Source organism: Oncorhynchus mykiss, chromosome 27, assembly GCF_013265735.2.
Source record: "Oncorhynchus mykiss isolate Arlee chromosome 27, USDA_OmykA_1.1, whole genome shotgun sequence".
NCBI classification, from domain to species: Eukaryota; Metazoa; Chordata; class Actinopteri; order Salmoniformes; family Salmonidae; genus Oncorhynchus; species Oncorhynchus mykiss.
In genome coordinates, this window is record NC_048591.1 from 5,446,376 (window position 1) to 5,459,564 (window position 13,189).

Consider the following 13,189-nt stretch of genomic DNA (forward strand, 5'->3'; position numbering starts at 1 on the left):
ACCACTGAAGATCAGATACTAAAAAATACAATTTTAACTATAATTTTGATGAGTAGTACAATTTACAAGGATGGTAAAACAATAGCCAGTGTCCATAGTTACCTGGTCACTAGGAGGTTTCTTGTCTCCGTTGACACTTAAAAGCACGGCCTCCTCTGTGTTGTCACTCTTCATCTCCACCACTATGCCGCCCTTATTCGGTTTGGTACTAGAAGGACAGCTCGTAATCACCAGCATGACCAATATATTACCCTTTTCACACTACTACGAGCTGGCCTGTTTATGCCTCCACCATAGTTGCGATACTAAAAAGGACTAGAAACTATCCCAGCCAGCACAGTACGGTTCGGGTTAGCACGATAGTGTGAAAAGGGTATCTGATAGCAACAATAATGACACTTCAGGTAAAATCATGGACAAAAAAAACGATGAGCTGTTGTAGAGGTATCGTCTGAGGCATATTCAACAAATTAAGCGCTCTGATATAAAAAACTTTCCCCAAAATGCACAGCTCTTCCAGCAATCCTGGTTGGAGGATTCCTGGAAAACCTGGGAATTTTGAGAATGCTTCTGGAATTTTGCAAACCTTAAATACATTTAAAAAAAAATGGAAAACACACTTACAGATCCTGCTTGCCCGAACGCCCACATGGGAGCTTGCCCTTCTTGTACAGGAAGTACAGCACACTGCCAAGGATAGCCAGCAGGAGAATACAGATGATGATGACAGCTATGATCACACCGCTGCCCTCTGGTGGGACAAAGAAGAAGAGGCGGAACCACGGGTAATTTCCTGTCCGGTAATTGCTTTATGATAACATCGTCCTCTTTAAGGAGTTTCTGATGATGATGATGATGGTGTGTGTTTGTGTGTGCGTGTGCGTGGGGGTCGCTTGCATCATTCAGAGACAACAGCATGCACAGGTGGTGGTGGTGATGAACAGGTGTACAGTCTCTGAACCAGGTTGTTCATGTGCAAATTTAACTTTTCAGCCTGGTTTAACTTAGTTTTTTCTGATTACGTTTCCAATGATTCATGAAGCATCATACAGAGAAAATATACAAATGATAACATTGTAACTAACAATGTATGATGATAAAAAATGTTTTAAAAAATCTAGATTTCATAATTTTCCACTTTATCATTTATAAGTATCTCTCCACATAGATAAAGTTGTGTAATACGGTACATTTTCATGCAGTATTACAAAGTCACAAACCGAGAGATCCTATTCAATTATAAATTATTCCATATGTCACAGGTGTTGCCTCCTGAGTAGTGAGTACAAAGCCTGCCCCTGCATAGAGAACGAGGGTCCTGTGTTGAGAAAGCGAGAGCTGTGGTGGGGGGTTGTGGAGGGTGATGGTGGTGGTGGTGGTTGGGGGCGGGGTCAGTCTAGGCAGTGTGAGCTGGGTGGAGCGAGGGGTGGGCAGGGCAGCCTTCTAAGAGCGTTAGGTGGGTGGCAGCATCGACAAGAAGTCACAAACCTTTCTTGACTCTCTTCGGAGGAGTTACTGGCGTTACTGTTGTTACTGTCACTGGAGCTACCACTGTTCCTGGAACTAATGGAGTTGTTACTGGACAAACAACATGGACACAGTTGTCACGATAATACACCAGCTCTATGGCAACACAACACTGTTAACGACTGTGCAACAACCGCCTTGTCTACTTAGCATGGCCCTAATCACTTAGCTCCGTGTTACAAACACAGATAGGCAGGAGACATGAACCAGGAAAGGCTCTGCAGTCTGCACTCCTCCCCCCAAAAAATGTCCTAATCGTTTCCAGGAGCGGCAGCGCTGGCTACTTAATCCAATTTTGTCTGCAAATGAAACAACAAACAGGATTTTCCCTCAGAGGGACGTAGGCATAGATTTCCTGGCATGACGTGAGCGGTCCGCTTGAGGAAATGGGAGTCAGGAGACTGTGTTGAGGGCACTTTTACCATCAGCGCACGGCTACAGTTTCAGCCTCGATCCTGATCTGTGTGCAAACAGGACAGCTATAGGCTATATTTATGCAATAGGGCGATACGCAGCCATTTAGTGAACATAGTCCGAAATAGGATGACAGCGTAGTAAGAGTTCTATGGCTGGTGTCCTGGACCCAGATTGAGCCTAATTCTGGACTAAAAAGCATGCTCAATGACAGCCCAGAATCTCCATTGAAATTGATTTTTAGTCCAGTTCAGGACAAGAGGCTTAATCTATCCGTGTCTGGGAAGCCGGGCCATGAAGATTTAATTTAATCGAACATCTAATTATGACAGTTATCAAAGAACAGATCAGGATATGTTCGTATTATATGACGGAGCAACATTTGGAAGATAAACAGCTCTCGCACACCAATGAGTCAACAAAAGGTTTCTCAACCATGACCGTCCTCATTAGTAGAAACCTTAGTGCACCCATAAAGACCATTTATGGGTTTTAATTCAGATTTGGGTCATTTCTAAAAGCACCTGTCGCGTTTTTATTTTTCTTCTCTTTAAAAAATGTTTGGCCTGACTCACATAGAAAGCTAAACTAGACCGCAAACCGTTCGAACACAAGATTGGGGGAAATAGGATTGAGCACAAGGGTGCTCGCTTGATTGATAAATGAAGTTGCTTGTTTCAACACCATGGTCATTTTTTTTATTGCATTCACAGGTGATCAGATCTCACAATGCTTGGGAAATGTTAAACACCCCGTTGATGTGATACAGTGATCTTCAAGGAATGACAGCAATAAAGACTACGTGGAACTCAACCAATGCCACAGCAGTGATGACGGTGAGTGTTATCTACTAAAAGAGTGGTACACTTACCTGTAGTACTGGGAGCTGACGAGGTCGTTTGGACAACTGTAAACAGGCAAAGGGGAGAGTGACACTGAGTTTGAGGGAAACTAAGAGAAGCTTTACTAAAGATGATTTGAAGCTCAGGTTCGAGTTTTTTCTTATGTTGCCATTAATTAAATCCTTTGGCCGTTAGTATATTCTGCCTGTTGATTTTCTCTAAACAATCAGACCGGACATGTTGACATGAAATATACACGATATGACAAATAAGAAAGTGGACAGACAGAACTTACTGGCTTTGAGGCTGAAGGAGGTGGAGACTGTGCCATGGTCGTTGGAGGCGTTGCAGTAGGCTGTGACGTCAGAGGTCACCTTGATGCTCACCACACTGAGAACCTCGTCCTCTGTCTCTCTTTGGGACAACTTCAGGATCTGGCACAAACGGCGAAATAAAGTACAGATAAGACCAGAAACCGAACCACGGGTCTGTCCCAAATGTCATCCTATGGGCCCCGGGTCAAAAGTAGTGCACTACAATGGGAAAAGACGGTCATTTGGGACGAACAATAAACATTATTGACAAATGTAGAGATGTCAGTTCAGAAAGGAATGTTGAACGTGAGTTGCTTTGTCGATTAACATTGTTACAGGAAATGACCCAGGAAGCCAGGATTGGGAACAGATCTGTGCATAAATAGATCAAAAGCTAGTCAAACATTGTCTGTATGAGTTGACCCAGAGAAGCCCTCTTTTCCTGCTGGTCTGTCTGTCTGTCTGTCTACCTGTGATTTGTCAGAGGAGCTCCATGTGATAACAGGGGTTGGGTATCCTCTAGCGTGGCAGCTCAGCTTCTGGGACTTCCCTGGGCTCACCTCCTGGACTGGGTCTGCTGACTTCTTGATCTCTGGGTGTCCTGCATGGGAGAGGAGGAGGGTTAGTTGTGTGTGTGTGTATATGTGTGTGTGTGTGTTTGTGTGTGTTTGTGTTTGTGGGCTCACCCTCTACGAAGACACGTAAAGAGCCACTGGTCTCCAGTCCTTCCAGTGAAGACACCTTCACCACACACACGTACGTCCCCGCCATGTCAAACACAGCGTCCTTCAGGGTCAGTGTGTGGCCCTCTGCAACTTTTTTTCCTTTCTAGACACACACACACACACACACACACACACACGTCTAAATAAATCAAATGTCACATGCGCAATGAAATAATTACTTACAAGCCCTTAACCAACAATTCAGCTCAAGAAATAAACTGAAGTAAATAATAATAAAAAAGTAACACAATAAAATAACAAAAACAAGGCTCTATACAGGGGTACAGGGGAGTCAATGTGCGGGGGTACGGATTAGTCGAGGTCATTTGTACATGTAGGTAGGGGTAACGTGACTATGCATAGATAATAAACCGCGAGTACCAGCAGTGTAAAAACAAATGGGGTCAATGTACAGTTGAAGTCGGAAGTTTACATAGACCTTAGCCAAAGACATTTAAACTCAGTTTTTCACAATTCCTGACATTTAATCCTAGTAAAAAAAATCCCTGTCTTAGGTCAGTTAGGATCACCACTTTATTTTAAGAATGTGAAATGTCAGAATAATAGTAGAGAGAATGATTTATTTCAGCTTTTGTTTCTTTCATCACATTCCCAATAGGTCAGAAGTTTACATACAATCAATTAGTATTTGGTAGCATTACCTTTACATTGTTTCATTTGGGTCAAACATTTCGGGTAGCCTTCCACAAGCTTCCCACAATAAGTTGGGTGAATTTTGGCCCATTCCTCCTGACAGAGCTGGTGTAACTGAGTCAGGTTTGTAGGCCTCCTTGGGCTTTGTGATGGCTACTCCAATACCTTGATTTTGTTGTCCTTAAGACATTTTGCCACAACTTTTGAATTATGCTTGGGGTCATTGTCCATTTGGAAGACCCATTTGCAACCAAGCTTTAACTTCCTGACTGATGTCTTGAGATCTTGCTTCAATATATCCACAAAGGTTACCTGCCTCATGATGCCATCTATTTTGTGAGTGCACCAGTCCCTCCTGCAGCAAAGCACCCCCACAACATGATGTTGCCACCCCGTGCTTCACGGTTGGGATGGTGTTCTTCGGCCTGCAAGCCTCCCCCTTTTTCCTCCAAACATAACAATGGTCATTATGGCCAAACAGTTCTATTTTTGTTTCATCAGACCAGAGGACATTTCTCCAAAAAGTATGATCTTTGTCCCCATGTGCAGTTGCAACCCGTAGTCTTTTTTATGGCGGTTTTGGAGCAGTGGCTTCTTCCTTGCTGAGCGGCCTTTCAGGTTATGTCGATATAGGACTCGTTTTACTGTGGATATAGATACTTCTGTACCTGTTTCCTTCAGCATCTTCACAAGGCCCTTTGCTGTTGTTCTGGAATTGATTTGCACTTTTCGCACCAAAGTACGTTCATCTCTAGGAGACAGAACGCGTCTCCTTCCTGAGCGGTATGACGGCTGCATGGTCCCATGGTGTTAATACTTGCATACTATTGTTTGTACAGATGAACGTGGTACCTTCAGGCGTTTGGAAATTGCTCCCAAGGATGAACCAGACTTGTGGAGGTCCACAATTTGTTTTCTGAGGTCTTGGCTGATTTCTTTTGATTTTCCATGATGTCAAGCAAAGGCACTGAGTTTAAAGGTAGGCCTTGAAATACATACACAGGTACACCTCCAATTGACTCAAATTATATCAATTAGACTATGAGAAGCTTATAAAGCCATGACATAATTTTTTGGAATTTTCCAAGCTGTTTAAAGGCACAGTCAACTTCTGACCCACTGGAATTGTGATACAGTGAGTGATAAGTGAAATAATCTGTCTGTCTTGTTAATCTTGTTGGGAAAAGTATTTGTGTCATACACAAAGTAGATGTCCTAACCGACTTGCCAAAACTATAGTTTGTTAATTAACAAGAAATTTGTAGAGTGGTTGAAAAACAAGTTTTAATGACTCCAACATGGGCGGCAGGTAGCCTAGTGGTTAGAGCGTTGGACTAGTAACGAAGGTAAAAAATCTGTCGTTCTGCCCCTGAACAAGGCAGTTAACCCACTATTCCTAGGCCGTCATTGAAAATAAGAATTTGTTCTTAACTGATTTGCCTAGTTAAATAAAGGTAAAAAAAAACAACTTCTGACTTCAACTGTAAATAGTCCAGGTGGCCATCTGATTAAATGTTCAGCAGTCTTATGGCTTGGGGTAGGTACTATTAAGGAGCCTTTTGGTCCTAGACTTGGCGCTCTGGTACCACTTGCCCGTGCGGTTGCAGAGAGAACAGTCTATGACTTGGGTGACTGGAGTCTATGACGATTTTATGGGCATTCCTCTGACACCGCCTGTTATATAGGTCCTTCATGGCAGGAAGCTTGGCCCCAGTGATGTACTGGGCCGTACGCACTACCCTCTGTAGCGCCTTACGGTTGGATGCCGAGCAGTTGCCATACCAGGCAGTGATGCAACCAGCTGTAGAACTTTCTGAGGATCTGGGGACCCATGCCAAATATTTTCAGTCTCCTGAGGGGGAATAGGTGTTGTCGTGCCCTCTTCACAGCTGTCTTGGTGTGTTTGGACCATGGTAGCTCGTTGGTGATTTGGACACCAAGGAACTTGAAACTCTCGTCCCACTCCACTACAGCCCCATAGATGATAATGGGGGCCTGTTTGGCCCACCACGATCTGCTCCTTTGTCTTGCACACATTGAGGGAGAGGTTGTTATCCTGGCACCACACTGCCAGGTCTCTGACCTCCTCCCTATAGGCTGTCTCATCGTTGTCGGTAATCACTACCACTGTTGTGTCATCAGCAAACTTAATGATGGTGTTGGAGTCGTGTTTGGCCACGCAGTCGTGGGTGAACAGGGAGTACAGGAGGGGACTAGGTGGGAAAGGGCAGTGTGGAGTGCGATTGAGATTGCGTCATCTATGGATCTGTTGGGGCGGTATGCAAATTGGAGTGGGTCTACGATATCCGGGATGATGCTGTTTATGTGAGCCATGACCAGCCTTTCAAAGCACTTCATGGCTACCGACGTGAGTGCTACGGGGCGGTAATCATTTAGGCGGGTTACCTTCGCTTCCTTGGGCACAGGGACTATGGTGGTCTGCTTGAAACATGTAGGTATTACAGACTCGGTCAGGGAGAGGTTGAAAATGTCAGTGAAGAAACTTGCCAGTTGGTCCGCGCATGCTCTGAGTACATGTCCTGGTAATCCGTCTGGCCCCGGGGCTTTGTGACTGTTGACCTGTTTAAAGGTCTTGCACACATCGGCTACCAAGACCATTATCACACAGTCGTCTGGATCAGCTGGTGCTCTCATGCATGCTTCAGTGTTGCTTGCCTCGAAGCGAGAATAAAAGGCATTTAGCTCATCTGGTAGGCTCGCGTCACTGGGCAGCGCGCAGCTGGGTTTGCCTTTGTAGTCCGTAATAATTTTCAAGTCCTGCCACATCTGATGAGTGTCAGAGTCGGTGTAGTAGGATTCAATCTTAATCCTGTATTGACTCTTTGCCTGTTTGATGGTTCGTAGCGGGATTTCTTATAAACGTCCGGATTAGTGTCCCACTCCTTGAAAGCGGCAGCTCTAGCCTTTAGCTCGATGCGGATGTTGCCTGTAATCCATGGCTCCTGGTTGGGATATGTAGGTACGGTCACGGTTGGGCGACGTCGTAAATGCACTTATTGATGAAGTCGATGACTGTGGTGGTATACTCCTCAATGCCACAGGATGAATCACGGAACATATTCCAGTCTGTGCTAGCAAAACTGTCCTGTAGTGTAGCATCTGCGTCATCTGACCACTTCCGTATTGAGAAAGTCACTGGTACTTCCTGCTTTAGTTTTTGCTTGTAAGCAGGAATCAATCAGGAGGATATAATTGTGGTCAGATTTGCCAAATGGATGGTAAGGGAGAGCTTTGTATGTGTCTCTGTGTGTGGAGTAAAGGTGGTCTGGAGTTGTTTTCCCTCTGGTTGCACATGTGACATGCTGGTAGAAATGAGGTAAAACGGATTTAAGTTTGCCTGCATTAAAGTCCCCAGCCACTAGGAGTGCTACTTCTAGAAGAGTATTTTCTTGTTTGCTTATGGCCTTATACAGCTGGTTGAGTGTGGTCATTGTGCCAGTATCGGTTTGTGGTGATAAATAGACGATTACAAATAATATAGATGAGAACTCTTCTTGGTAGATAGTGTGGTCTACAGCTTATCATAAGGTACTCTACCTCAGGCGAGCAATACCTTGAGACACACACCCCAGCCCCTCTTCTTACCAGACGTAGCATCTCTGTCCTGCATGGAAAATCCCACCAGCTCTATATTATCTGTGTTGTCGTTCAGCCACGACTCAGTGAAACATAAGATATTACAGTTTTTAATGTTCCATTGGTAGGACAGTCTTGACATTACATCATCCATTTTGTTTTCCAATGATTGGCCAATAGAACGCATGGTAGTGGAGATTTACTTACTTAAAATCTCAGAAGGCAGCCCGATCTCCTCCCCCTTTTTCTCTGACTTTTCTTCACGCAAATTATAGGAATTTGGGCCCGTTCCCAAGAAAGATGTATATCCTTCGCATCGGACTCGTTAAATAAAGAATCTTTGTCCAGTTCGAGGTGAGTAATCGCTTTTCTGATGTCCAGAAGTTATTTTTGGTCATTAGATAGGGTAGCAGCAACATGTGTATGTACAAAATAAGTTTAAAAAACAAGTTACAAACAACGCGAAAAAACAAACAAAATAACACAGTTGGTTAGGAGCCCGTAAAAAGGCAGCCATCCCCTCCGGTGCCAATCAAGCACAGCTACACCTCTTTTAGGAGAGTCGAAAGACACAGGGAGATCCGAAAGACACAGGGAGATCCGAAAGACACAGGGAGATCCGAAAGACACAGGGAGATCCGAAAGACACAGAGAGATCCGAAAGACACAAGGAGATCCGAAAGACACAGGGAGATCCGAAAGACACAGGGAGATTCGAAAGACCCAGGGAGAGCCGAAAGACACAGGGAGATCCGAAAGACACAGGGAGATCAGAAAGACACAGGGAGATCCGAAAGACACAGGGAGATCCGAAAGACACAGGGAGATCCGAAAGACACAGGGAGATCCGAAAGACACAGGGAGATCCGAAAGACACAGGGAGATCTGAAAGACACAGGGAGATCCGAAAGACCCAGGGAGATTCGAAAGATACTTGAGACAGATATCAGGGGGTTGTGGGAGCTGTTTAGTTAGACATTATCGATCATTGTCTTCTGCTGAAAAAAACATGGCTTTCCTTTCTCTGCCATATCGTGGATTGATAGTTACTGTACCTATTTAACAGAACACAGCAGGAGTTATTTAATGGAAGCCTCTCTAACATAAACCAGGTAGAGTTTGGTTTATGTTAGTGAGTAAACCTGTCTTTTGACCTTCCACCAGTATTGAGTAAAGCCTGTGTGTCTACGTATGTTGATGACTCACATCACCTACCACAGCAAGTGAAATCACTGCAACACTGAACAACGAGCTGTAGTCAGTTCTAGAATGGGTGGCAAGTAATTAGCTAGTCCTAAATATATATCAAAAACTAAAAGCTTTGTATTTGTGACCAAACATTAGCTAAACCCTAAACCTAATATTGTAATGAATAATGTGGCAATTGAGCAAGTTGAGGAACTGCTTGGTGTAACCCTAGATTGTAAACTGACATGGTCACAACATATTGATGCAACGGTAGCGAAGATGGGGAGAGGTCTGTCCGTGATAAAGCACTGCTCTGATTTCTTGACATCACAATCAACCAAACAAGTCCGACAGGCCTTAGTTTTATCACAGATGAACTACTGCACAGCTACTGTATATAGTCAATGCCACAAAGAAGAACATAGGCAAATTGACTGCATCACTACTTGTCTTTGTGAGAGGTATTGCCATGTTGAAAGTAGCTAATACACAGCTCTAACACCCATACACCCATACATACATACATAACACCCATACATACCCATACATACAGAGGTCTCTTCACAGTCCCAAAGTCCAGAACAGACTATGGGAAACGCACAGTACTACATACAGCCATGACTACATGGAACTCTCTTCCACATCAAGTAACTCAAGCAAACAGTAAAATCATTAAAAAAAATATATAAAACAACACCTCATTGCACAACATGGAATGCGAAGAGACACACACACACACACACACACACACACACACACACACACGCATTCACACACACTCTAAAACACACTCTACACACACACATGTTAATGTTGAGGTATTGTGTATTTTATTTTGTACATTTGTATTAAGAGAGTAATAATGTAACAATATATTGTATAATGTACTGTTTTATTTAAGATGTAGGCAGGCTGTTGTTGTGTTTTGTTGTAAGGTAATTGATTTAACCCCGTTTTGACCCTAGGAAGAGTACGGGGATCCTAATAAATACTAAATATCAGCATAGATAGATCGCCTCTAAAAATGAAATATACGGTAACACAGTCTAATATAACTGTGTAGGAGTATAGCGTTTGACTCAGTGGGCTACTGTCATTTACCTTGAACCATACAGTGTGTGTGGGCAGGGAGGACAGAGCGTTGCATGTGGCCATCAGCTCCTCTCCCTGGGCCATGACATGGGTGTCTTTGGGGATCAATACAGCCGGGTCCAGATCTATGGACACACAACATCCAATGTGAAGAACACTGCTACACTACTCTATATACAGTAGGCCAATGTTGGTAACCAGATCGAAGGGGCAATGGTATACATTGTTCACATCCAGTTTCACATTCCCGACCCACAGTTTGAGAACCAGTGCACTACATTCCACTACATTTCACTACTACTGCAATAATTAGGCCAGGAGTTTTTCCCAGAGCCAGGGAATAATTCCTGGTGCTACTAATAAGATCACAAAGAGGGCCCTAAAGTTTTTTCCCGGTCATGTCACAACTCCTGGTGCTACTAACAATGACTAACGTCCCAGAAATGTCCGGGAAGTACAGGACAGTTGTACCAGAGTAATGTCTCACTCACAGTCGACGAAGAGCTCTGTTTGCCCGAGGGTTTCTTCATACGTGTCCAGGTCCAGTGCTGTACACATGATGTTGCCGTTGCTTTGCCTTGTCACGTTTTTCAGGACCAATACGTTCAGATCAGATTCCAGCTCCTCCTACAGAGAGACAGTGGCATTTATAACATACATCAACAGTGTTGTGTATGAACAAAGACGCGCACGCATACACGCACGCACACACACACACACACACACACACACACACACACACAATCCACATCCAGAGGTATAGGCCCATCCAATCATTTACAGTAAACACATGCATAAATGTACATAGTTCTGTTTATAGTTGGAGACAGAAAGCATTTTATTTAACATTTGTACATGGGACTAGGGGATAGGCAAGGGTTTCTTACCATATTGTGCATGAATGTAAAGGGTGGTTGAGGATTCCCGTCGGCACGGCAATGAACCTCAACTGTGTCTCCTTCTTTGACACTACCCTTTGGTGACTCCACCCACACATCAAGGGAAGTGGTTGGATCTGAAGAGATTTTTTACATCCATTCGAGTTAACCTTTATTTATCCAGGCAAGTCAACAAGATTCTAATTCTCGTTGACAAATATCACCTGGAAAGTGGCAAGTATGGCCATATAAAGTACAGGACAAGAGAAACTTGACAGAAACACGTGGCGACAGCACAAAGAGTCAGAAAATAAAAAACGTTTGCACGGGGGCATAGTTACTTGTATTTAAGATTCATGCTTCTCGTTGAGACTGAACAAGATTTGAGATGGCACTGTGCTTGTGTACATCTGTGACTGTGCATGTGTATAGTTTTCTACTGTCTCCATATGAGGGGGGACACATTAAGAGGGCGGCACAGTAGACTCACAGTAGACAGTGATGTTGATTTTGTTGGTTTCAGTCATCTTGGTTCCACCGGGGACAAGGTAGCTGACTTCGCAGTAGAAGAACGAATCCTTGTCTTTCTTGACCACATTCAGGTGAAGGTCACTCTGGACAGTGTACAGACCACTGGACTCCTTAGTGACCAGGGTCACCACACTGACCTCTGTGAGACATGTAGCACATATGGAAAACAGAGAACTTGAGTTACTGTAGAAGTGTAGCTGCTTACACATGTTGATGCCTCCCCAATGGCCAGGTTGGGGGAGAGAATACATGGGGTGGTTTACTATCACATACTTTTGTCTTCTATTTTTAATATTTTCCACAGCCACATCTCATATTCAGGCACATGAAACAGACATCTATTTCTCCAACAGGCTGTCATACTAATCCATAGATCATTGTTCTTAAATTTCACTGTCAAATTCCTGACTGACATCAATCTGCCTTTCACCTTTGATTACCCCAAAGTTATTCCTTGTGAGATCCCGAGGCATGTTTACAACATTCTAAATGTGTTTATTATTGTCACGTTGCCCACACACAAAAAGCAGGAAGAGCATGAAGCAGATGTGGAATTGATAGCTGTTATTATCAACTCTGTTTCATACTAATGTGTCTAATGGACACTGTGGTCCAAGCCTTAGTAGTACTCACCGCCTGGCGTGTTCTGTAGTGAGCTCTGGTCCCGGTACCAAGTGATGTTGGGCCTGGGGTAGCCGTTCTTAGCCTCACAGCTCCCTATCTGTGGAGAAAAATGACGTTACACGGACAGTGTAAACCCTTTTCTCCTGAAAACCATGTACTCGATTTCGGGGATAAAAAGCTCAATGTTTTTGTTGTTTTTTTTACAATAAAACCGACATGCTTTCATTTCGCAAAATGTCAGTGTTACAAGCCCTCAAAAGTTACAAGCCCTTACCTTACCCCCATACTATAACCTGAGGTCCTCACTGTCTATCGCTAACAATGTGGTTTTTCGTTTGTTTGTCTTTACCTTAGATGGGTTCTCATTGCTGACAGAGATCCCAGATTCCTCCCCCGTGATGATTGGACGATCAGGTGACGCTAGAGAGGAACAATGGATGACATCAAATAGAGAGCAATAGCTAGAATACGGAAGCTTTATAAGCATGCCACATGCTTTCTAGTCCAGGACTAGGCTAAATTTGGGTCCAGGTAAACTGGCCCTAGGAATGGGTGCATCACGCTCTTACCGAACACCTTGAGCACAGTGCGTCCCTCATCGCTACCGGCTGACATCTCGTTGACGTGGCAGATGAACTCTAGCTCATCCTCCAGCTTCACGTCCCTGATGGTCAGCACCACCTCGCTGCTATTCCCCATCCCCTTCACACTGATCTTGTCTGTGAACTGCCCGCCCCGGTCGACTACCTGCATGGTGCCATTTCCGTAGTAGATCCTCAAGCGGACATTGGTCTTCGTGATCT

At 44.1% G+C, this 13,189-nt stretch overlaps 1 protein-coding gene across 4 annotated transcripts in view; it reads right to left on the reverse strand.

The window, feature by feature from the left end:
- Positions 1–13,189, reverse strand: part of LOC110507384 (cell surface glycoprotein MUC18) — a 47,541-nt gene that overhangs the window by 3,361 nt on the left and 30,991 nt on the right. For 2 of the 4 annotated variants that reach the window (XM_021587342.2, XM_021587343.2), the window contains exons 3-16: positions 12,956–13,187; positions 12,736–12,806; positions 12,396–12,483; positions 11,722–11,901; positions 11,241–11,368; positions 10,845–10,980; positions 10,363–10,478; positions 3,784–3,925; positions 3,568–3,698; positions 3,079–3,217; positions 2,813–2,848; positions 1,489–1,578; positions 625–751; positions 102–208 (exon numbers count right to left, since the gene is read on the reverse strand). In XM_021587342.2, the coding sequence (XP_021443017.2) occupies positions 102–208; positions 625–751; positions 1,489–1,578; positions 2,813–2,848; positions 3,079–3,217; positions 3,568–3,698; positions 3,784–3,925; positions 10,363–10,478; positions 10,845–10,980; positions 11,241–11,368; positions 11,722–11,901; positions 12,396–12,483; positions 12,736–12,806; positions 12,956–13,187 (1,723 nt within the window). The remainder of the gene's footprint in view (positions 1–101; positions 209–624; positions 752–1,488; positions 1,579–2,812; positions 2,849–3,078; positions 3,218–3,567; positions 3,699–3,783; positions 3,926–10,362; positions 10,479–10,844; positions 10,981–11,240; positions 11,369–11,721; positions 11,902–12,395; positions 12,484–12,735; positions 12,807–12,955; positions 13,188–13,189) is intronic. The other 2 variants (XM_021587344.2, XM_021587345.2) reach the window with 2 other exon arrangements.